This window comes from Cherax quadricarinatus, chromosome 81 (assembly GCF_038502225.1).
Source record: "Cherax quadricarinatus isolate ZL_2023a chromosome 81, ASM3850222v1, whole genome shotgun sequence".
NCBI classification, from domain to species: domain Eukaryota; kingdom Metazoa; phylum Arthropoda; class Malacostraca; order Decapoda; family Parastacidae; genus Cherax; species Cherax quadricarinatus.
Genome location: NC_091372.1, coordinates 7,303,667 through 7,329,702, shown reverse-complemented (window position 1 = coordinate 7,329,702; position 26,036 = coordinate 7,303,667). Strand labels below are relative to the sequence as shown.

The 26,036-nt window shown below is 37.3% G+C and overlaps 1 protein-coding gene across 2 annotated transcripts; it reads left to right on the top strand.

The window, feature by feature from the left end:
- The first annotated feature begins 636 nt into the window (after window positions 1–636).
- On the top strand, window positions 637–23,094 carry EMC8-9 (ER membrane protein complex subunit 8/9). 2 transcript variants are annotated; one of them, XM_053792712.2, is made up of 6 exons: window positions 637–713; window positions 3,062–3,286; window positions 5,683–5,759; window positions 18,926–18,995; window positions 20,666–20,763; window positions 22,525–23,094. In XM_053792712.2, the coding sequence occupies exons 2-6, from the start codon at window positions 3,077–3,079 to the stop codon at window positions 22,691–22,693; spliced, it is 624 nt and encodes a 207-aa protein (XP_053648687.1). In that variant the 5' UTR covers window positions 637–713; window positions 3,062–3,076; the 3' UTR covers window positions 22,694–23,094. The 2 variants fall into 2 exon arrangements, with proteins under 2 accessions (XP_053648687.1, XP_053648688.1); XM_053792713.2 differs by having other exon boundaries at window positions 686–731.
- Window positions 23,095–26,036: the final 2,942 nt, after the last annotated feature.

The following is a 26,036-nucleotide window of genomic DNA, read 5'->3' as shown; positions in this document are numbered from 1 at the left end:
GAACTGGAGCACAGATCCAGTTCCCTAAATCAAGAGCCCCTCACCAACATCAAGGAACCTTCCTTGAGGGGCTTTAATTTCCAACTTCAACTTCCAATGTATTTGTGGATACCTGAATAAACTTGCGCCTTCATCTTCTGTAGACGACCTCAGTGAATTTATCAAACAGTAATCCTGAGTGTATTTTTTTGTAATTACATAGAAAATAGAATAGTTTTAACCTTTATATGATAATGTGAATAAACATTACCTATGGTACCATAATAATTATTAGTCTTGTAGTCCCTTAGGGTCTGCTGGTGTATATCATGTCCCCTTTAAAAATCAGAATAAATATTTATACAAAAGTTCAGTAAATATATTAAGATAGCTACCTCTTTTAAACATTATATTTTATAATGAGCTAACAAACCATATTACGGTTAATAAATAATAAATAAAATATTAGAAAACTGTTATATAAGTGAATAAATACCCACAAGCACGATATATATCTTAGCTTTTTAATATAATCCCAAAAGATATATTACGTGTATAAGCCTCAATTAGCCTTAAGAAATGAAAAAATGAAATTAATAATTATAAATATAAGAAAAAATAGATGTAAGGCCGGGGGATACAATTATTCCTGGTTATTAAGGGGGTGATAGAGCCCACCTGCGTCCAGTCCTGAGTTGACTGTTTATGTCAGTCTTTACCTCGACCAGTCTTGTGTAGGTAGTTTTTTTTAGGTACATGATGCTTATTTGTGGGCAAATGTGTATATAATGATGAAAAAATTAATAGGTTCAGACCGGAGTAATTGTGAATGGTGTGTATGGAAATGTGAGTTGTGGTAGTGGTGAGTGGGCAGCTGGTCTAAATGATTAGTTGTCTTGGCTAAATGACTGGTTGTTTAGTAAAAATAACTGGTTGGTCTAAATGATTGGTTGGTTGGTCTAAATGTTAGTATGGTCTGAATGATCTGTTGTTTTGATCTGTTGTTAATAAGTGGGCTATATGATTGAGCTGTATAGCCCTTGTGGCTTAGCGCTTCTTTTTTATTATAATAATATATGATTGGTTGTTTGGTCTAAATGATCGTTTGTTTGGCCATAAGTGAGCTAAGTGATTGGTTATTTGGTCAAAATTATCCAAGCAGAGGGAGTGTAGGTCCAAGGAATTGGACCTACACTCCCTTTGCTTGGATCAAAACTCGATGGAAATAGATCACATTAATCTTATTGGGCTATTGTAGGTTAATTCTAGTGTACAAAATATGTACTTCCACTTCTGCTGTGACCTTTAAATAGTTGCATTTGGGATTCCAAATAAAATTTTTGCTTTGCCTTCCATACTAAATATGTGGTTCAATCCCCAGCCAGGTAGAAACATTGGACATGTTTCCTTACACCTGCTGTTCCTATTTACCTAGCAGTAAGTAGGTACCTGGGTGTTAGTCGACTGTTGTGGATCACTTTCTGGGAAACAAGATTAAAGGACCCCGATAGAAATAAGACAGACAGTCTTTGATGACGCACTGACTTTCTTGGGTTATCCTGTGTGGCTAACCCTCCAGGTTAAAAATCTGAATAAAATTTATCTTATATCTGGGTGTTAGTTGACTGGTATGGGTGGCATCCTGGGAGAGGACCTGTATCACCTAATGAAAGTAATTCACAGTAATTGCATAGGCCTTTTTTGGTCATGTCCTTATTAACAAATTTAATTTTTAAATGATGTGCTTTTCACTGTATAAATTTCTGATACAGTGGTACCTCGAGTTTTGAACAGTTCCCAACTCAAACGATTATGTAAGTGTATTTTTGTAAGTTTGAAACAGACTACAGTGGACCCCCGCTTAACGATCCCCTTTTATGTAAGTGTATTTATGTAAGTGCGTTTGTACATGTATTTTGGGGGTCTGAAATGGACTAATCTACTTCACAATATTCCTTATGGGAAAAAATTCGGTCAGTACTGGCACCTGAACATACTACTGGAATGAAAAAAGTTCGTTAACCGGGGGTCCACTGTACATGTAATCGAATTAACATTATTGCTTATGGGAATAAATTCGTTCAGTATCGGCACTCGAACAGCCTTCTGGAATGAATTAAGTTTATAACTCGAGGTACCACTGTACTTGGTCCTTAATTTACAAAGCATCCCTAGTGCCTTAACTTATATATATATATAAAAGAGTTAACTTTTATAAAAATAATTCTGAGGATGGTTGTCTCACATACTGCATATTCGTAGCTTTAAAAATTTAAATGGTTCTTCAGTGCCCTATTTATAAGTGTGGTTGTGTGTGTAACTTGTGTACATACTGTATAGCATCCTAAATATTATATGTATTCCTGTTTAGTGTTGTATGACTCCTGAGTTTTCCTGAGGATCTGGTGAGATCAGATGTGTTTAGGGTGATCCGGACTTTTGTACATCGGGAAAAAGGAGGAATGATTCACAACTAATTCACAAAACCTGTGGATTTGGTGCTTCCTCATGAATATAAAAAATTATTCATATTTAGTGCATCTATTTTATACTGGATACTTCTCAAGTGTACCTACATTATATGTATCATATAGGAAGTGTGTGTTGAGAGGGAGACCATGTAATGAACAGGTTGTTTAAGCTTTTTGACATGGCAGTGTAAGAAAATTAAGTTTACTCAGGTACAGGTATGAATACAAGTACAATTATCATACATAGTAACATATGTCTGACTTTTTTTGGGAGTTATCCTAGGTAAGTTACACTATGATAATTGTACTTGTGTACCTGGGCCTAAATAACTTGTGTAAATTACCAAAAAAGTCAAAAGTGACTTATTTCCATTGGTTAGCAACTAGTTTATAAGGTAGGTTGTACAAACCTATTAAAATATATATTTAATCATATAATAAGCAAATTGAAAATAAATGGCCATGACATTTCTGTTGATACAGTTCAGTATTAGTTTGTTTTGGCAACCATCTGTCGATTCAATAGCCTCAACGTAGCATACACTATATTTGAATTATCTGATAGTAGAGCTTGTGTCAAATATTCAGTACTAAATTGTACAACTTTTCAGAATAAAACTTGTAAAATGTCAGGTGATATTAGCTTAACCTGCACCACACTGGCCAAGATGATGCTCCATGCAGCCCGCTACCCACAGTCAGCAGTGAGTGGTGTAGTGTTGGCCCAAGCAAGAGGTGGAGACACTACCTCAAACACTGTGGCCTTGGTTGATACAGTGCCACTCTTCCACCTTCAGCTTAGCTTGGCACCCATGCTAGAAGTGGCACTTACTCAGGTAACTCATTTTTCTACTAACTCACAGTACAAACTCCCAGATTTGCAGGGGTTGTTCCTAGAGGTCCTTTTGGGTTCAGAACCTGAGTAAAATAATGTTCCTAAAGGTTGTGTGGATCTAGAATTATATCCACATAATAAATTTTGTTTCATTTTTGGATTCATTTTTTGTTTCAGGGGTGTGTCTAATTACTGCTCTAATATGAGTAATATTTACATTCAGAGGAAAGATTGAGCAAATAAAAAAGAGACTTGGGCATCAGAAAGCCATAGTTTTTAATTTAAGATCATGCACTATGATCCCCATAAAATAGGCACTTAAAAAAAAAAAAAAAGTTTAATCGAATCTGTTCAGACTGCCCATCATTAAAAACTGGATTGAATCCTGCCAGTTAGGAAGCTTGTGAATTTGTCAGTTTGACTGTACAGCAGTGTAGGACTTGGTAACTTTTTTACATGCTCAAAATAATTGCTTGAAGGTGAGATGTGAAATATAATTTAATGCTGTATGCAAACCATAATATTTTCCTTGCTACAAATGCTTTATAGTGAAAGGTCAGTCATTTACACTTAAGTAGTCCATCTGGTTTTAACTGCCACCACTTTTTGTGCAACCGACCCACATGGGTTTAGCACTTTACAAACAATAATAATAATAGTTGTGATTTTTATCTAAAATTGTATCCATTAATTGAACACACACCGGATATATTGTAATTCATTATAGAGTACACCCCCATATTGTAAGTTCTGGAGATGGGATGTACAGTGCCTCCACTCTGAAGGATGGGTGGGGATGTTGTGATGGTAGAGGTTGGAAGTAGAGTGCATACACCAAAGAATGAATATGAATGCTGAAGTTTGTAGGGTCATTTTTAATTGTGATGTCTATACATTTCCGGTAAGTCAGTTATTGAATGACTGATGGTGAGTGTGTTTCCTCCTTTGGGTCACTCTAGATGCTTTGGGAAAACAGCCATTGTGAAAAAAAAAAATCTATATAGAGTCCAAGATGATTCTCATAGATTAAAGTATGCTTGTTTGAATCTTCAGTCTTGTTCCACTAAAGCCAGACTGGGTGAATATTGCCTTTGTAAAGGAAGGTAAGTTTATTAACCCTTTGACTGTCGCGGCTGTATATATATGTTTACGAGGTACAGTGTTTGACGTATACTGTATATACTCATAAATTCTAGCGGCTTCAAATCAGGCAGGAGAAAGCTGGTAGGCCCACATGTGAGAGAATGGGTCTGTGTGGTCAGTGTGCGCCATATAAAAAAAATCCTGGAGCACGCAGTGCATAATGAGAAAAAAAAAACTTCAACCGTTTTTTTTTTAATTAAAATGCTGACTTTGTGGTCTATTTTCGTGTAGTATTTGTGGTTGTATTCTCGTTTTCTTGGTCTCATTTGATAGAATGGAAACTATATTATAGAAATAGGGGTGATTTTGATTAATTTTACTATAAAAAGAACCTGGAAATGGAGCACAAAGTACGGGAAATGTTTGATTTTTGCCGATGTTCAAAAGTAAACAAATGATGTCATTGTCCAATAAATGTCCAAATAGCCATTCTAATATGCAGTCATGAATGGGTTGATGTAATTTTTACAATTATTACAGTATTGCAGTAGTCTGCATAACAGTAAATTTTCTATTTTTTGTTTGAATAAAATTTCAAAATAAAAAGCAAGAGTAATATCAGAGGGGCCTGGAGACCTGCTGATGAACAAAGAAAATGTTATTTTAGAGCCAGGAATGTCTGCATTGTTCATTCTGGTCCTTATTTTGAAATCGTCATATTTTTTAATTTTCGTGAAATTGGCCAAATTGCAAATTTCTGACCATGTTATTGGGTAGTTGATATCGGTAAATGGGCAGTTTCTTGTACTCAATCGATGGAAAAAATGGAGTTCTAAAGAAATAGCTATGAGTTTGATTGACTGCAATAATGGAATTAGCCGAAAATAGGGCTCAAAGTGGGCGAAATCGCCGATTTGTAAATATTGCAGAGGTCGCTAACTTCGCGAGAGCGTAATTCCATCAGTTTTCCATCAAATTTCGTTTTTTTGGTGTCTTTACAATCGGGAAAAAGAGTATCATTTCATAAAAAATAATTTTTTTTTTTTTTTTTGAAATTTTGCGACACCAGGAGACACCTCAGGATTGGGGGTTGCGACAGTCAAAGGGTTAAAGGTACATGGATATTATTGTCTTAGTGGACTAATGGAGTTATGTCATGTGATGGCATAATTGAGAATATCAGTACTAGAAGCATTCTCATATCATAAAACTCTGCTTTCTGAAATTTTCTTTTGCATGATCATTTATTCTTGGTTGACAGTTGTTGACACTTTTTATTCAGCAAATGTTTTTACCATTGCTTTTGTTTTTCAGATTGAACAGCGTTACAAGTCAGAGGGATTGGTAATAGCGGGTTACTATCAGGCAAATGAGCATATCAAAGACAATGTGTAAGTAAAATTTTTAAATACTTATTAAGTAAGATTAGGATAACTGAGAATACTTTCTGTCCAGTATTTGCATCACATACAGGCAGGCCCCTCTTATACAGCAGGTTAGGTCCTGGGCTACTGCTGTAAAGCTAAAATTTCTTTAAAGTGAATCATAGCTGCCTTTTCATTTTCAAATACAGTAGACTGTCGTTTAACACGGTAGTTATGTTCCTGAAAATGAATTGTCAGGCAAAGCCATGTTAGGCAAACTGAAGAACTTATGGAAAAAATAGGGTTGCGTTCCTGGGAGCCCCCAAAAAGCCAAACAACTTTTTTTTAGACCTCCAGATCTTACAAAATAAAAGTGAATATGTAATTGTAGTAGGTAGTAGGTTAGTAGACAGCAACCGCCCAGGGAAGTACTACCATCCTGCCAGATGACTGTGAAACAGAAACCTGTAACTGTTTTGCATGATGGTAGGATTGCTGGTTTCCTTTTCTGTCTCATAAACACGCTAGATAACAGGGATATCTTGCTACTCCTACTTACACTTTAGTCACACTTCACAGACACGCACATGCATATATATATACATACATCTAGGTTTTTCTCCTTTTTCTAAATAGCTCTTGTTCTTCTTTATTTCTTCTATTGTCCATGGGGAAGTGGAAAAGAATCTTTCCTCCGTAAGCCATGCGTGTCGTATGAGGCGACTAAAATGCCGGGAGCAATGGGCTAGTAACCCCTTCTCCTGTAGACATTTACTAAAAAAGAGAAGAAGAAAAACTTTATAAAACTGGGATGCTTGAATGTGCGTGGACGTAGTGCGGATGACAAGAAACAGATGATTGCTGATGTTATGAATGAAAAGAAGTTGGATGTCCTGGCCCTAAGCGAAACAAAGCTGAAGGGGGTAGGGGAGTTTCAGTGGGGGGAAATCAATGGGATTAAATCTGGAGTATCTGAGAGAGTTAGAGCAAAGGAAGGGGTAGCAGTAATGTTGAATGATCAGTTATGGAAGGAGAAAAGAGAATATGAATGTGTAAATTCAAGAATTATGTGGATTAAAGTAAAGGTTGGATGCGAGAAGTGGGTCATAATAAGCGTGTATGCACCTGGAGAAGAAAGGAATGCAGAGGAGAGAGAGAGATTTTGGGAGATGTTAAGTGAATGTATAGGAGCCTTTGAACCAAGTGAGAGAGTAATTGTGGTAGGGGACCTGAATGCTAAAGTAGGAGAAACTTTTAGAGAGGGTGTGGTAGGTAAGTTTGGGGTGCCAGGTGTAAATGATAATGGGAGCCCTTTGATTGAACTTTCTATAGAAAGGGGTTTAGTTATAGGTAATACATATTTTAAGAAAAAGAGGATAAATAAGTATACAAGATATGATGTAGGGCGAAATGACAGTAGTTTGTTGGATTATGTATTGGTAGATAAAAGACTGTTGAGTAGACTTCAGGATGTACATGTTTATAGAGGGGCCACAGATATATCAGATCACTTTCTAGTTGTAGCTACACTGAGAGTAAAAGGTAGATGGGATACAAGGAGAATAGAAGTATCAGGGAAGAGAGAGGTGAAGGTTTATAAACTAAAAGAGGAGGCAGTTAGGGTAAGATATAAACAGCTATTGGAGGATAGATGGGCTAATGAGAGCATAGGCAATGGGGTCAAAGAGGTATGGGGTAGGTTTAAAAATGTAGTGTTAGAGTGTTCAGCAGAAGTTTGTGGTTACAGGAAAGTGGGTGCGGGAGGGAAGAGGAGCGATAGGTGGAATGATGATGTAAAGAGAGTAGTAAGGGAGAAAAAGTTAGCATATGAGAAGTTTTTACAAAGTAGAAGTGATGCAAGGAGGGAAGAGTATATGGAGAAAAAGAGAGAGGTTAAGAGAGTGGTGAAGCAATGTAAAAAGAGAGCAAATGAGAGAGTGGGTGAGATGTTATCAACAAATTTTGTTGAAAATAAGAAAAAGTTTTGGAGTGAGATTAACAAGTTAAGAAAGCCTAGAGAACAAATGGATTTGTCAGTTAAAAATAGGAGAGGAGAGTTATTAAATGGAGAGTTAGAGGTATTGGGAAGATGGAGGGAATATTTTGAGGAATTGTTAAATGTTGATGAAGATAGGGAAGCTGTGATTTCGTGTATAGGACAAGGAGGAATAACATCTTGTAGGAGTGAGGAAGAGCCAGTTGTGAGTGTGGGGGAAGTTCGTGAGGCAGTAGGTAAAATGAAAGGGGGTAAGGCAGCCGGGATTGATGGGATAAAGATAGAAATGTTAAAAGCAGGTGGGGATATAGTTTTGGAGTGGTTGGTGCAATTATTTAATAAATGTATGGAAGAGGGTAAGGTACCTAGGGATTGGCAGAGAACATGCATAGTTCCTTTCTATAAAGGCAAAGGGGATAAAAGAGAGTGCAAAAATTATAGGGGGATAAGTCTGCTGAGTATACCTGGTAAAGGGTATGGTAGAGTTATTATTGAAAGAATTAAGAGTAAGACGGAGAATAGGATAGCAGATGAACAAGGAGGCTTTAGGAAAGGTAGGGGGTGTGTGGACCAGGTGTTTACAGTGAAACATATAAGTGAACAGTATTTAGATAAGGCTAAAGAGGTCTTTGTGGCATTTATGGATTTTGAAAAGGCGTATGACAGGGTGGATAGGGGGGCAATGTGGCAGATGTTGCAAGTGTATGGTGTAGGAGGTAGGTTACTGAAAGCAGTGAAGAGTTTTTACGAGGATAGTGAGGCTCAAGTTAGAGTATGTAGGAAAGAGGGAAATTTTTTCCCAGTAAAAGTAGGCCTTAGACAAGGATGTGTGATGTCACCGTGGTTGTTTAATATATTTATAGATGGGGTTGTAAGAGAAGTAAATGCGAGGGTCTTGGCAAGAGGCGTGGAGTTAAAAGATAAAGAATCACACACAAAGTGGGAGTTGTCACAGCTGCTCTTTGCTGATGACACTGTGCTCTTGGGAGATTCTGAAGAGAAGTTGCAGAGATTGGTGGATGAATTTGGTAGAGTGTGCAAAAGAAGAAAATTAAAGGTGAATACAGGAAAGAGTAAGGTTATGAGGATAACAAAAAAATTAGGTGATGAAAGATTGGATATCAGATTGGAGGGAGAGAGTATGGAGGAGGTGAATGTATTCAGATATTTGGGAGTGGATGGGTCTATGAAAGATGAGGTGAATCATAGAATTGATGAGGGGAAAAGAGTGAGTGGTGCACTTAGGAGTCTGTGGAGACAAAGAACTTTGTCCTTGGAGGCAAAGAGGGGAATGTATGAGAGTATAGTTTTACCAACGCTCTTATATGGGTGTGAGGCATGGGTGATGAATGTTGCAGCGAGGAGAAGGCTGGAGGCAGTGGAGATGTCATGTCTGAGGGCAATGTGTGGTGTGAATATAATGCAGAGAATTCGTAGTTTGGAAGTTAGGAGGAGGTGCGGGATTACCAAAACTGTTGTCCAGAGGGCTGAGGAAGGGTTGTTGAGGTGGTTCGGACATGTAGAGAGAATGTAGCAAAACAGAATGACTTCAAGAGTATATCAGTCTGTAGTGGAAGGAAGGCGGGGTAGGGGTCGGCCTAGGAAAGGTTGGAGAGAGGGAGTAAAGGAGGTTTTGTGTGCGAGGGGCTTGGACTTCCAGCAGGCATGCGTGAGCGTGTTTGATAGGAGTGAATGGAGACAAATGGTTTTTAATACTTGACGTGCTGTTGGAGTGTGAGCAAAGTAACATTTATGAAGGGGTTCAGGGAAACCGGCAGGCCGGACTTGAGTCCTGGAGATGGGAAGTACAGTGCCTGCACTCTGAAGGAGGGGTATTAATGTTGCAGTTTAAAAACTGTAGTGTAAAGCACCCTTCTGGTAAGACAGTGATGGAGTGAATGATGGTGAAAGTTTTTCTTTTTCGGGCCACCCTGCCTTGGTGGGAATCGGCCAGTGTGATAATAAAAATAAAAAAATGTAATTGTAGGGCATTGTCATGATATATTACTGCTTAAGACTATAAATGCATTAGAAATAATAGTATTTCTTACCTTAAATTGTGGGTAATGGTGTTTGTGGATGATTGTGAAGAGAGTGGATATGGATGTGTGGCCCTACTGGGCTGAGGTGGATGATTGTTGGTTGTCAGCAGAAGTGGATGGTAGAGGTTCTGGTACTGAAGTCGATGGTTGTATTGGAGTGTGCATAAATTCTGTAATGGATCTCTGGGCTCTTTTACCCTGCAGTACATTATACAGCTGACGGTAAGGCATCATCAGCTGGTCTAGACCCCGTTTCAAAGCACTGCTTCTAGATTTGTCAGTGTCCTCTTCAGTGAAAAAGTCTGCTAGTTTAGCAGCAACATGGAGCTGCTCACGTAACTGCTGCAATGTTAACTGTTTTTCTTCTGGTTCTTCATCTTCTGTTATCTTCCTCCCTTGTATCTGTGCATCCAGGCTCTGCCAACATTTCCTCAGGACTGCTGTCTTCATCATCATCTTCTAAGAGCTCATTCATATCTTCAAAACCATCACCTGGTAATTTCCTTGCCAGCTGAGCAATTTCCTGAACCTGACTCTCAAGCAAGGGAAAACCAGTGAAAGAATTAACTACAGAAGGCCATAACTTTCCCTGGCCTGCATTTAATGTTGATTGGGGCACTTCATTCCATGCCCTTCTAGCATAGCTGATGGCATCTGCAATGTTAAATTTATTCCAGAAGCTTGGTACTGCCAGGTTGGAGTCAGAGTCCATTGATGCAACTACTTTTATCATAACTTTTTTTTGTGTAGTTACACTTGAATGACTTAATAACTCCCCGATCCAATGATTGTCAAAATACAACTTTTAAATGTGGGGTCACATCCAGCAAAGCTTGTGGATGAGTATGGGAATTATCAAGAATGAAGAGAGCCTTGAATGCAAGGTTCTTGCTGTGCAGGAAAAACTTGACTTCAGGAATAAAGTGATGCTTAAACCAGTCAATAAATATTTCCTCTGCCATCCATGCTGACTCGTTTGACCTCCAAATGACTGGTAAGGTGTTTTTATATACACCTTTCAAAGCATGAGGATTCTTAGAGCGGTAAATAACCATCACCTGCCGCATTACCACAAAGGAGCAAGGTGAAGCGATCCTTTGCTGTCTTGAAGCTTGGTGCACTTTTCTCTTGCTGACTGATATAAGGTCGTGTTGGCATTTTTTCCAAAAAACACTTGTCAGCATTAAACATTTAATGTTGAGGGTGGTGTGGGTGGCTTAGGGAGGCTGGGGATGGCGATAGGTCTCCCCCGTTGACACAGTGGTGTAACCCACTAACCATCCCGCCCGGCGGGCGACCGCGCGCTCAAAATTTTTTTCCCCCTCATGCAACCGTGTTAAACTAATTTTAGGAAGTGTTAAACAAAAATATGCTGCAATTCTTCAGTCGTGCTATGACAAAAACGTGCAAGACAGAATCGTGTTGAACGACAGTCTACTGTACATATAAAAGCCTGATGACTTGTTTACACTATTATATATTAGTGAGCAATAGATCTAGGCCTAAAACATGCATATACTGTACATACACTACTGACCTTAAAATATTCTCATCCTTAGCTTATAGTGAGTGGTGAATGTACAGTTTTTATTTTAGGAAGTCTGAATAAATGAAAAATGGCTATAATTGAAAACCACTGCATTAGCGAAATGATGTAAAGCGAGGCCTGCTTGTATAAAAATAAAACAGATTTTTTTGTACATCCAGTTCTTTCACTATGTAATTATCAGTTATGTATAATTGTATATTTTTTGTGCTGCTATTTATATTCTTTCAAGAGGGGTGCCTTGATGTCAGTGAGGTGATCCTGATCCAAGAAATTGGATCTTTGATCTAACTTGATTACCTCTTATTCTTCATAATGTATGTATATAATTCATCAGTTTATTTTAGTGAAATTTTGGGACTAATCTCTAGCTGTTTGATTATTTTTTTATACATATGTGCACACACACACACACACACACACACACACACACAACTAATTTAATGTGCAGATTCAATTTTATAAATATTTATTTTAATTATCTTCATGCATTTTTTGATTGGTATTTATATGAGTAGGTTTGCATTGTTCTACCTCACATTAACCATAGTGTCTCCAAAACAGTGTGCATCCTCTCTAAGATATGTTACTATATGTCTCAAATAGCATTACTGTGCTTAATCTATCCTTACCCCATCTATGATATTTGTACCTGGGGATCTACTACAGCAAATCACCTGAAGCCGGTGGAAACTCAACAGAAAGCTGCTATTAGAATGATCACTTAAGTTGGTGCCAGACAGCACATGCCTTCACTCATCAAAAGCGTAAACTTATTAAACACACGTAACATTCGCTCTTAGTACTGTGCATACTACATATATACAGAACAGCCAATATAAATATGAACCCGGCTCTGAAACTAAATATAATAGAACCCCCGGCCGGGATTGGCTCATAGAGTCTCAAAAACTGTTTATTTTTTCATTACGATTTCTTAAGTCAAGCTGTAATAGAACTCAGGTATAATGATTTTTAACACACCAGCTGTCATCCACCAAAGTAGGAGGACTCAAAAAAAAAAAAAAAAATACTTTCACCATTAGTCTTACCAGAAGCATGCCAATATCACAGCTCAGATGCTCAAGCATAATACTACGAGAAACAGATACACTACCTCTTTGATGTCCCCCTATTGTTCAGATTTTGAAAAGCTCCCAAAATTTGGAATGCAATACCACAGGCATCTAAAACTTCCCTGTCTGACAAAGCCATTGTTAAAAAACACTTATCCTATTGTGATTAATGATAGCAATATATTGTCAAAAACAACTGTACAGCAAGACTGTTGAGTATTCGTATAATAATCATCCTCGTATACTTCTGGTCTTCAGTATTCTTCTACATCATAAATTTCACCATGAGTTGCAATCCCTTCATTTTGACATAGCTGTTGTAACACACTAGAAATTTTCATAGAATAATTATTGCTCTTAATTTCTTATACAGTATCCATATACATGTATATCCATTGTAACATATGAGTTATAAATTTTTGTCTCCATATCTTTTGTAACACTCAGAGTTATTACTTATAATAATCGTTGTACAGGAGGGCCCCGCTTTATAGCAATTCACTAATACAGACATTTCAAATTATACCCAAAAATTCATTTATATGGCTCCTGATTCATTGTTACGGTATCCGTGTGCCACCTGTTTACATCCTCCCTCTGCATCTCTCCGAATTATGTCTGGAAACTTTCCAGAGTTTCAAGTGTTTTAAAGTTATTGTATATTTTATATATACAGCCTCTCCTCACTTAACGACAGGGTTCTGTTCCTAAGAGTAGGTCGGTAAGCGAATTGGTCGTTAACCGAGAAGCGTACTATACTGGTAGTGGGTTTGTGTGAAGGCTTACTCAGCCCTGTAACAACTTCAGTAAGTATTACCAAGGCTGGCTCCTCCTCAGCCCTGTAACAACTTCAATAAGTATTACCAAGGCTGGCTCCTCCTCAGGAAAATTAATGAATAGAAAAAAAATAATAACAGTCAAATATAAACACTTTATTATTTAGAAATGAAAATACAGGAGGGCCCCACTTATACGGCGGGTTAGGTTCCAGGCTACCGCCGTAAAGCAGAAACCGCTGTAAAGTGGAACACCCTTTTTTTCCACTTACAAATGCATGCAAACATTAGATAACAAGTTTACACTAACATATATTATGTTAGCAATAGAACCAGGCATCAAAAAAACAATAAAAAAGTACAATACACACATAGTGCACTCATTACTTACCTTAAAATATTTATAGTCTTAATCTAGGGTGAGACAAGTAGTATTTATTGTAAGAAATCAAGTGTGGTATGTATGGTAGTCAGCCAGGCTACCATACCAGGCCACCCCACCCACACATACTATTCTATGATATTTAAGCATCCCAGAGCGATAAAATGTATATACAGTTCACTCATTACTTACCTTAAAATATAGGGTGAGATGAGTAGTATTTATTGTAAAATATCAAGTGTGGTATGTATGGTAGTCAGCCAGGCTACCATACCAGGCCAACCCACCCACACATACTATTCTATGATATTTAAGCATCCCAGAGCGATAAAATGTATATACAGTTCACTCATTACTTACCTTAAAATATAGGGTGAGATGAGTAGTATTTATTGTAAAATATCAAGTGTGGTATGTATGGTAGTCAGCCAGGCTACCATACCAGGCCAACCCACCCACACATACTATTCTATGATATTTAAGCATCCCAGAGCGATAAAATGTATATACAGTTCACTCATTACTTACCTTAAAATATAGGGTGAGATGAGTAGTATTTATTGTAAAAAATCAAGTGTGGTATGTATGGTAGTCAGCCAGGCTACCATACCAGAGAGAAAGAATGAGTGCATGAGAGCGGACAGGCGCAGAGTTATGTAAACAAACCAGGCGAAGGTAAGTTTTGTAAACAGTGTACACGTCTGGTTTGTGTACAAGTTACATTATGTACAGGTTGTCTCTACATTGATACGGTAGAATAAATAAAGAAGAACACTCCCATTCTCATGTAACATCATTTTGAGAAGAAATGATGCTCTGAGTGAAGGCAATGGAAGTAAGTCACTCTGACTTTTTTGGGTTATCCTAGGTTCTCTTCACATATGTTGTTATGTATTTATGTTATGTATCGTGTTTATTATATAATTTTGAAAAAAATATCACGGATGGATTAATGAAAATGTGTATATTAACGTAATATACAACATTTAATGATACACCAAGCTCAGACAGCGTAAACAAACTGAACAGGTTGTGGACGATCACTCGGTCAGGCGAAATAGACGGTATTAATACGTGTCCAGTTTTAGTTCATTCATGTACATTTGTAAGAGTTTGTGAAACTTTTACCTTATAATATTTTTATTATTATTATAATAATTAAATCACGAAACAAATACTCTTACACTGTGTACAAGTTAGTACAGAATTATAGCTATAAAGTGAAGGCATACGAAAGGAATATTTTTCTACAGTTATCCCTAGTAACAGGTGACGGGCTAGAGAAAACGTAATTCTTCCGACACTTCTACAAACCGTTTGGTAAACATCTCATATATATTTGTATAAATTTTTATACTGTGGGTTCATGTATCATGTTTGTGTGTTACATAATGTGTTTCTTATATAATTTTGAAAAAAATATCATAGATTAAGGGAAATGTCTATATTAACGTAATATGCGAAATTAATGCGCCCAAGAGATTATTATTATTACTATTATTATTATTATTATTATTATTATTATTATTATTATTATTATTATTGCATCAAGAGTAGAGAGACTCTTAGTGATTTTAATGTGTACCTACATGCCAGCACAGTGTGTAAGTTTATTTAGGTACAGGTGTACACAAGTTTAATTATCAAGTACAATATATATAAAATATACATTAACTTTAAAACACTTGAAATTTTGGAAAGTTTCCAGACATAATAAGGAGATGTGCTCAGGGAGAATGTAAACAAACTCGGTGGGCCGCTGTGACCGTATTAGAAAGACAGGTGGGGGGAGCCATATAGCGAGTTTTGGTCATAATTTGAAATGTCCGTATTAGCGGAACGCCGTAAAGCAGGGCCCTGCTGTATAAAACAATTAAATATGAATTTTTATCCTTTTTTCTCATTTTTATATTTTATATAATTTTTTGTTCTGATAACTACAATTTATAGTAGCTTTTGTGATTTCATAGCCAATCTTTGTTCTAACAATAATATTAGGTGCTGAAATTGTACTCAGATTGTCACAAACACACTGACAGGTCAACATTTACACCTGCCTTGGTCATTTACTATTGTCTAGGAGTATATACAAAGTATTTATAGGTCCCAGCAATGTTTTAGACATGCTGAAGTATATATGAAACTCCTAGAAGCATGGTGTTAAGACAAGTGTTACTAAACTGCTGACAGGGTAAGCAGTGAAGTGACACGGTGACCGTGCACTGCTGCACGAAACCCTGGCTTTATTTGTTTTTACCGGTACACATAAACATGTCTGTTTGTCTGTCTGTCTAGCTATGTCAGTTTATCTGTCTTTCCATCTGCCTGTGTGTCTGTCATTTTGTCTGCCTGTGTGTGTGTGTTTGTCTGCCTGTGTGTGTCTTTCTATCTGCCTGTGTGTGTGTGTGTGTGTGTGTGTCTTTGTCTGTGTGTTTCTGTCTGCCTGTGTGTGTGTCTTTCTGTCTGCCTGTGTGTGTGTGTGTCTTTCTGTCTGCCTGTGTGTGTGTGTGTCTGTGTGCCTCTTGTCTTTCTGTCTGCCTGTGTGTCTGTGTCTTTCTGTCTGCCTGTGTGTATGTGTGTCTTTTTGTCTGCCTGTGTGTGTGTGTGTGTGTGTGTGTCTCTCTTTCTGACTTCTTTCGTGTGTGTGTCTTTCTGTCTGCCTGCATGTCTCTTTCTGTCTGCCTGTGTGTGTGCGTCTTTGTCTGCCTGTGTATCTGTCTGCTTGTCTCTCTTGTCTCGGAGAGTTGCTCGTGAACCAACTGGTATTACACATTATCACGTCTGATTCCTGAACAAGTGAAAATGCATATTACTTTCCAGTTGCCAGTCATGCTTATTTATGCATTATATCTACAAGCACAGTATAGGACTTTGTCTGGATTTTTTGGGGTATCCTAGGTAATTTACACTATGTATAATTGTATTTATGTTTGTGTACCTGTAAGATAGACATATTGACCGAGAAAGAGATAGAGACAGAGATATATGCAGACAGACACACGGAGATAGAGACAGCCATCTGGCCAGATAGCCAGCCAGCCTGCCGAACACATATTACATGTTCCAGAGTTTTCTTTTTACTAAGATGAGACTTCCAGTGGTACCAAAATTGAAAGGGTGTTGCATAAATGTTGCACATGGGTTATTATTGAGGTTTTTTATATTTCTGCAACCACTTGTGGCCACATCCACCTCAAAGTCACTAAACTTGGGGTCAACATCACTTTCCTCTTAAAAGGGGAGTGTTAATACGACATAACATCAGTAAATCCTTGGTGTTAGCCACGCTGTTTGCTCTAGCAGGCGCTCAGTTGAGCTGGTGCTCCCTCGAAGTACTATGCTGACCAGGCATCTCAGGCTAATCGTGCCAAATTTGGAGGCAGGAAAAATAAAATGTAGATCTACGTTTGGAGTGCTAGCGGTAAAAACGAAGATCTACGTTTGGACAGTTAACGGGCTAAATGAACTCTTAAGGAGAAAATGTTGCAGGAAATTAAAAGTGCTACACCACTGAACACTAAAGTTATAAGAAAATGTGATAACCTTGTTGCTAACATGGAAAAACTTTTACTGGTGTGGACTGAAGATCAATCTAGTCACAACGTGCTTTTAAGCTGAGCCATTATCCATTCCGAGGCCCTAATTCTCTTCAGTTTTATGAAGACTGAGAGAGGTGAGGAAGCTGCTGAACATAAATTTGAAGCTAGCAGAGGCTGGTTTCGTCTCCTGACTTCCTACAATAAATACTACGTACCTCTCACCCTACATTAAGGTCAAAAATATTTTAAGGTGAGTAATGAGTGTACTGTATATACATTTTACTTTTTTATTGTTCTTTTTAGGCCTAGTTCTATTGCTAACTTAATATATGATAATGTAAACATGTTATCAGGCATTTAAATACAATTAAGTGAAAAAAAAGGTGATTTACTCATGGTGATTTTAACTTCATGGAACCTAACCCGCCATATAAGCGGAGCCTTCCTGTACTCTATCGTCCTAACTCCATATAATTTCATTAAATTATCATAAACATTTATGTAATCTACCTATTCTGTAAGTGATTTAGTAAGTCTGCCTGAAATGCATTGCATTTTTGGCTTAAAATGGGTGGGACCAGGAGAACTGGGCACAAATCAAAATTAAACATTAAGTGAGCCAAAGATTTGTAGGGGAAAACTACTTCAGTGTAATGATAGCAAGGAAGTGGAATGCATGAGAAAAAAATATTGAAGATATCCTGGAATGCCCATTGTTACTGAAGATGGCAGTCCTAACTTGCAGGATGCTTTCTGTAGTGATGCTGTATGTCCCATACTGGTTTAACTTTTTTCAGTATTAAATTTTCTGTATAAATTTTCTCTAATAAGAAGCCATAGTATGCTAATGCACTTCGAAAGCCTGCAGTTAGTGCCAAGGCAAAGAATTGCACATTGTGGACATAGAGACTGAAAGGAGGTGCCCCTGAGAAAAATAAAAGATGGTCAGTAGGAAGTCATGGGCATAAAGACCTCTTGTGGTGAGAAGGCCAGTTCTCATTTTTCATAATATGCTTGAATTACTGAAGTAATTTTTAACCAAACCTCTGAAATATTTGAAGCACACACAAGTGCCTATTTCATACTCACTGGAGCACAGACACAAGATAACATACAGGAGGATCCCAACTTAGAAACTCCCTGGATTAAACATCTACATTTGCAAACAGGGCACTTGGAAACATTTGTGTTGTATTTCTATCACTTCCAATACACAATGCAAATGTGATACATGACCATAGTTTTACTGCTGTTGTCTAAACAAACAACTCATTTGTAAATTTAAACACCAGGAATGGAACTCATTTGTTAGGTGCTTACCTCCTATATTGTAATAATTATATGGAAGATAGTGGAAATATTGATTATCAGTTTTCAGTCATATATAGTTCCTTATTGGAGCGAGACAGTGATGTGTGCAGAGAGAAGTTTGGTGAATGGTAAGGGTATAATAATTGTGCAGTAAAAGAACATAGTACCAACATCTGTCCATTGTGTCTCTAAAAAGAAAAGGAATGTGCACAAACTGGAATCTTTCAAGATAAAACTTGCTGAACTTCCTTAAGCTGTGTCATGTCATAGCCAGGTTGTGGTGTCTGTGTTGGGTCATCAACTGCCTTTATTGACAGTCTGACTGGGTTCTCATTTAGGTTTGGCAAGGGATATACCATGGTTACAAGGGTAGAGAAGCTCACAAAACTGTTGATATAACATGAAGAAAAACAATAGTCAACATGCATATTAGGTACTTTTAATAAAGTGTATATTCTGTGCTTTCTCATTAAATTGCCATTTTCTTTTGTTTTTTGAGACTATAGTAATTTTTTTTACTTCCAGGCCAGATTTTGTTGCCTTGAAAATAGCAGAAAAAATTGCAGAAAATAATAATGATGCCTGTCTGATAATGGTGAGTGAATTATGTCAGTGTTAAAAATAAAAGAAATGTTAATTGTAGATGTTCTGTATTAGATTCTTTTGAAATTTTCTGCCTATACATGTATATGGAGAGCGTATAAATCTGTAGGGGAAGGAAGGCGGCGTAGGGGTTGTCCTCGAAAAGGTTGGACGGAGGGGGTAAAGGAAGTTTTGTGGGCGAGGGACTTGGACTTCCAGCAAGCATGTATGAGTGTGTTAGATGGGAGTGAATGGAGACAAATGGTTTTTTGGGACCTGATGAGCTGTTGGAGTGTGAGCAGGGTAATTTTTGTGAAGGGATTCAGGAAACTGGTTAGCCGGACTTGAGTCCTGGAAATACAGTGCCTGCACTTTAAAGGAGGGGTTTGGGATATTGGCAGTTTGGAGGGACATTTAAACTGTCGTATCTGAGGACCTCTTCAAAGACTGATTATGTGAGAGTGATGATCAAAGTGTTGAATGATGATGAAAGTTTTTTTTCTTTTTGGGTCACCCTGCCTTGGTGGGAAATGGCCGTTGTGTTAAAAAAAAATCAAGCCGCTATAATTTTTGAGAATTTAAATATTTATTGATGCCATTTATTATTGAGCAAAGATGAATAGAGAAATTAATCTAGGCTTTTTGAAGATATATTTTTTTCTTTTTTTACACACCACTTTTTTATTTCCCACCAAGGCAGGGAAGGTGTTAAAAATTAAAAAAAAAAAATAATCTTTTTAAATGATGGTTTTATGGGATTAGGTTTTATGTATTTTGTTTATTTCTTTAATATAACTTGATATTACATTTTAAATATACAGTACAGTATTTATTATACAGTGGACTTTCGGTTAACAATGCCATCGGATGGCGATGAAATCAGATACCGATGGGTTTTTGCATCAAAATATTGGCTCGGCTAACGATGAAAAACTCGGTTAAGGACATTTGTCCAGAATGTGTCCGTGCGGCCTGAGCCGCCCAGCCACTCTATGTACAGCCAGTGTGCCATTGTATTTATTCTTCATGTCTCATTGTTTTCTGTGTATGAAAATGTGTATTTCATGTGAAAAAAATTTTTTTTAATACTTTTGGGTGTGTGGAACGGATTAATTGGATTTCCATTATTTCTTGTGGGGAAAATTAATTCAGATAACAATAAATTCTTTTAAAGATAAGCTCTCTGGAATGGATTAATATCGTTGACCGAGGGTCCGCTGTATATATACGTATAGGGAGGTGCCACCTCTGGAACTGGACTGGGGACCTTCATCCTCAGAGAAAACAATAAACTTGCTTCGAGGAAAACTCAAGGTTCTCCCCGAAGCTGTTTGAATATTCTATGTAGATTTTATTTCAAGATAAAATATGTTGACAAAAAGACAATAGGAAGTAGAATGACAAAGATAACATCTCAGAGCTACATCTCGAATACTTAGTCCAGCTCCCCGGTGGTGGGCCTCGTGCCCAGAATGCTGTAGGCATTTTCTCTCTGGATCTCAACACTGAGTCTCTGAAAGAGGAAGCTAGCCGCCCTGTGGTCCTTGGTTCAGTATTTTGGATTCTTTCAGAATTTAGTTCACAATTTTCTATGGCTTGTGACTTTCATTTATTTCCTTATTTTCATAAAAATAATTAAAATAAGAACATAATATTACTGTCTTAATACATGTTCATTTTCAGATTGACAATAAAAAATTGTGTTTGAATCTTCAATCAGCTCCAGTTATTGTATCCCAGCTGACTTCTGAAGGAAAGTGGAAAAGTAAAGAGAAGGCAAGGTAAGGCTCACTTTCATAAGAATTTCTCTAAACTTCTTAGATTACATACATGGCCAAGTGTTAAGTTTATATTGGAACATTTGGGGCTATTAAGTTTGATCAGAGGAATGGGAGAGTAGCTCTGGTTCATTTGAGTAAGCCCTTTACTAGCATTTTTCTAAAACAATCCCAAAGTAATTTTTAGGATGATTTGTACTTGAGACCAACTAACTCTGGGATTTTGTATTGTATTTTTAATGAGCTCAACAAGTTGACAAAAACACTTTCAAAAATGTTGAAGTATAACCTATACCCAACTGCAGTTGAAAGCAGCTCTCTCAGCTCAGATTCCCTCAAGAGAGGTTCTTTGATGCCAGTGAGGGGTTCTTGATCCAAGGAATTGAATCTGACCTTCCCTTCCTGATTGCTCCCATTCTCCCAGGCACTTGACAAACCCTATCAGTTTAGAGTTTTCCCAGTGAATGTAATAATTATAATCCCCACTCTAATAATGTCAGATTTAAATCTTTAAGTGCAGTATTACAGCTTTGTAAATGTCTGCTATTTGATTGCATATTTTGTCATCCATCTCAAATATCACAGTTGCTTCTTGCCAATGACACAGTTCTTTTGGAAATTCTGAAGAAAGGTTACAAAGGTTGGTGAAGGAATTTGGGAAGGTATATAAAAGAAGGAAATTAAAAGTAAGCATTATAAAAGAAAAAGAGCAAGGGAATGAGAGCAACAAAAGATTGGAAATCAGATGGGAGGGGGTGAGTACGGAAGAAGTGTTTATTTTCAGATATTTGGGACTGGGCATGTCAGCAGATGGGCTGATGAAAGATGAGGTGAACCATAGAATAGATGAGGGTGTATAGGGTAGGTGATGTGTTGAGGCATCTGTGGAAAGAAAGAAGTTTATCTGTAGAGGCAAAATGAGAAATACACCAGAATATATAGGTACCAACACTTTTATAAGGGTGTGAAGCATGGGCTTTAAACATTACAGCAAGAAGGCTGAGGGAAGTGAAGATGTCATGTTTGAGAGCAGTGTGAGGTGAATATTATTCAGAGAACTTGGAGCATAGAAATTATAAGACATTGTGGGGTTGCCAAAGGTATAATTCAGAGGGCTGAGGATGAAGCAGAGTAAGATGAACAAGATGGTAAATAAATCTTGGGTGGAAGGTAGGAGAGGTAGGAGTTATCACAGAAATGTTTGGAAAGGGAGTAAAGAAGGTTCTGAGTACTAGGAGCTTGAGCATCCAGCAGGCTTCTGTGAGCATATTAGATTGGAGTGAATAAAGATAAGTGGCATTTTTATGCCTTGACGTGCTGCTGGAATGTGAGCGAGTTAACGCTTATAAAGGGATTCGGAGAAATTGGTTAGCTGGACTTGAGTCCTGGAGGTGGGAAGTACAATGCCTGTTCTTTGAAAAGGGTTGGGGATGTTGCAGGTCAGTCATCTGTATTGTGATGTCTGTATTTCTGTTTATACAGCTGTTGAATGAGTGATTATTTCCTTGTTTTAGATCATCCTGTTTTAGATCATCCTGTTTTGTTGGGAAAGATTGGTGTGTTAAAAAATCTTGGGTGGCTTTATTAAACACAAAACCTGTAGGAATAATATAGTACCTGGGAAATGGAATGTATTAATATTTAATTTGAGAAAGAGTGTAACTCCAGTTCCTATAGTGACCTCATTATGTCACTGGATATTGCTTGATGAATATAATTAATTGTGTATTATAATGTGATGTAACTCTTATAACTTTTTTGCAGTGTACACGTAGAAGCAGGGTCTCTCGATGTTATATCACAACTACTGCAGCATAAAGTTCAACACGATTTAATTGATTTTGATAACCATCTTGATGACCTCACCTGTGACTGGTCCAACCCTCACATTGACAAGCTATTGACAACCCTTACAGCTGCGGCCCAAGACTAGCACACCCATGGTAATTGGTTTGAACCTCCAACTTCACATTCTGTCACTGTGTGGAACATAAGTACTAATATTTATCATATTACTGTATTTTCCCTATAGCAAGTACCTCCTTACAAACTGTAGAAATTTGCAGTACAAATCTGACATTTTCAATCAAATTGTTTTATGAAGAAATGTGCATATATCTGTATGTATATTTAATCTACTAGGTTCTTGTGGAAAACTGTTACTCAGATTAGTAATCGGAAAATTTCACACTAATAGATCTCTGTATTTATGTACTGTATGCATGCATGCGGTAGCGTATTAGATTAAATTTTAATGCAGTTACTAACAGCATTAATGTTAGCTCTTGCTAAGGGGTTATTTTATTTTATTTGAAATAATAAAAGTACCCAGCACAGTTGTTTGAAGAATCCATTCAGTTAGGATTATGAACATTTTGTAGCATTTTCTCATGGTTGTAGTTTATATTTAGCATCACACTGGTCTATTAAATCTTAGTTTGCAGTTATAAAAAAATGGATTATATGTACTGTGCTTCACCTGAGGGCTTAACACTTTTTTTGTGAATGTAATAGTTATTACCTGACCTCACTTTCATTATCAGTGCACTAACATGCTCACTCTACCCTCCTCTCTCAAGTTCCACCTTCATTGTAGATACACTTGATTTTTTTTAGTTGAACCTAACCTATTGCACCAACTATGACTTGCATTTTGAGCTTGTACTGACCCTCCATTCTTCAAAACCCTACTGGATGCATCTTTCCCTGCCAACACATATACACAAAACAGTTTAAGCAAAGAAAGAGATATGTAATATTAGGAAGCAACAAACACTTGTTCTTGTCTCATTTATTTGTAAATCAGAATAACATACCTGGAAAAGAATGCATTGTAGTTCAGTTTCTTTGAGATCAGTATTAAAAGCATTCTTAGTTTAAAGTGATCCATTATTGATACTAAACTGTTTTATACAACACAGTTTACCCAAAATTTTAAGTCATACTCTAGGCAAAAAAAAAAAAAAAAAATAGTAAATTACCCTGTTTTTATTTCATGTATTCGAATTTAGGACTACATAAATCAATATAAATATGCACAAGGATGTCTAGATAAGATAATGCAGGCTTCTACACCTTTAAATACAAAAATATATCTAAAATCAGTTCCTTCAAGGAAGAAAGGATGGGAGTGCCTTGAGGCTAATGAAAGGCTCTTGATCCGAGGAATTGAAGTAAACCTTCCCTTGAATCATACATGCTTTATGACCCCACACTAGTTTGGTGCTTATTTTTAATGTAATTGTTATTCCCATGGGCAAGTACTAAACCTGTAGGGGCCATATAGTGTTTTTAATGTATAATTATTTTGGATTAAACCTGGTTACAGTGTCCTCCAGGGGCTATATGGTCTTTACAGATATAGCCTTTTCTCATGGATATCCCTTCAAAGGAGAAGGACGCCAGGTATCTCATGCTGCTGGTGAAGGGCTCCTGATTTAGGTTATTAGAGCCAGCCTCTGCTTCCTCAGATCAAACCTGATTACTTCACATTCCCCAGGTGCTGTATGATTATTAGCATTATCATTTCTCCATTATAATATTTTTTTGAAGTACAAGCCCATGAAACATTATGGAGGGTGACTCAAAATAAAGACCTATTAGTGATAATGGATCCAAGGTGTTAGTCATCCTCGGACGGAATCTGAATGTATATCTCAGTCTCAGGGTGCTGCATGACCCTTATGTATTTAAAGACCTGGGGAAGTGTTAAACTCATAGGGGTCAAACAGTTACAGGGAAATAGGAAACAATTGAGTTTTTTCCAGAGAGGAGAGGACAAGAGAAATCTATTTCCTTGGATCAAGTGCCCATCATTTGATGCTAGCATCAAATTATTTTGAGGGGATAAATTTTTTCTATACATCATTTTTAGGCATTTAATAGTTTTTTCAGTTGGGGATATGGCTTTCTTAATACTGATGAAGGGCTCTTGATCCAAGGACTTAGAAAGCATTACTTTGGATAAAATACGATTTCCCAGGTAGTTTGACTCCCACATATTTAACACTTCATGATACTGTAATTACCAGTTCGTTCAAATGTAAATCTTACTCTTACTATAAGCAGTGTTAGTTTAACATGTTTATTATGCACCCCATACCCATCCTGTGGGCAGTAGTCAAAAGATTACAGAGGTACATAATGGGTCCAGGGACTGGGCCCCCAAAGTTTTGATAGCTGAACTAGGTACAAAGGTAATGAACTCACAAGTTACAAAAATAATGAATCCTGTAAGTAAATTTACTTACGTTTATATATGGCTACAATCATGAACAAATTATAATGAGCAATTCACACGTCCACACCCGGTCACAACTGTAAAGAGTTATTGGTGCAAATATTAATTGTTGGGTGCGTGTGTGTCTCTCTCTCACGAATGAGGCGAGTGCTCCATATCTTTTAATGCATAGAAGAGAACCTATAACCTATTCTCAATTTTTCATTTAGAGTACAGAGTACAGGCAGGATGACCCAAAAAAGAAAAACACTCACCATTCACACATCACTCTTTGCAGAGGGACTCAGATATGACAATTCAGATATCACTCCAAACAGCAAATATCCTAAATCCCTCCTTGAAAGTGCAGGCATTGTACTTCCCACCTCTAGGACTCTAGTCCAGCTAATTGGTTTTCTTGAATCCCTCGCAAAGTATTACCCTGCTCACACTCCAACAGCTCGTCAAGTTCCAAAAACCATTAGTATCCATTCATTCCTAACTAACATGCTCTCACATGCTGTATTATTACTATTAAATTTATGGGGAAGTGTTGAACCCATAGAAGTCATACAGAGCCTGGGGAATGGAAGGCAATCAATCAAGTTTAAGATGAGGGAGTGCAACTTTGATCTGCTTTGGGTTACTTCATCCTGCTAACTAAATTTAATATTTCAAGGTATTGGTCTAGTCTAGAGATTCACTTTGTGTTCCTGATGCCCTGTTCCTCCCAGGAACTCTTCTGAATTTCATGCCCATCCTTTCCAGGGTGATGACCCCATAAATGTCTGAGGTGCCTCACTCCTAAATGACTTGCATGTTAACTCACATGTTAAGCTTTTTTGTGATTGTCTGTACACTTGTTCTGCTCTCCCTTATATGACCTTTCTGTATATACCTTTCCTTTTCCATTCCACAATTTGATGCCTTGTAGCTCAGTGGTGGCTCTTTTGACTTGCAGCTGTGAAAGACCTGGGTTCAATCCTAGATGATTCTTATACACTGCCTATATTTGCATAACATTTAATAGGTACCTAGGTGTTAATTGAATGTTGCG

Coding starts and splice junctions, on each gene's coding strand:
- EMC8-9 (XM_053792712.2), top strand. CDS start 3,077: ATGTCAGGTGATATTAGCTTAACCTGCACCACACTGGCCAAGATGATG. Junction 18,996..20,665: donor ATGATGCCTGTCTGATAATG/GTGAGTGAATTA, acceptor GTTCATTTTCAG/ATTGACAATAAAAAATTGTG. Junction 20,764..22,524: donor AAAAGTAAAGAGAAGGCAAG/GTAAGGCTCACT, acceptor ACTTTTTTGCAG/TGTACACGTAGAAGCAGGGT.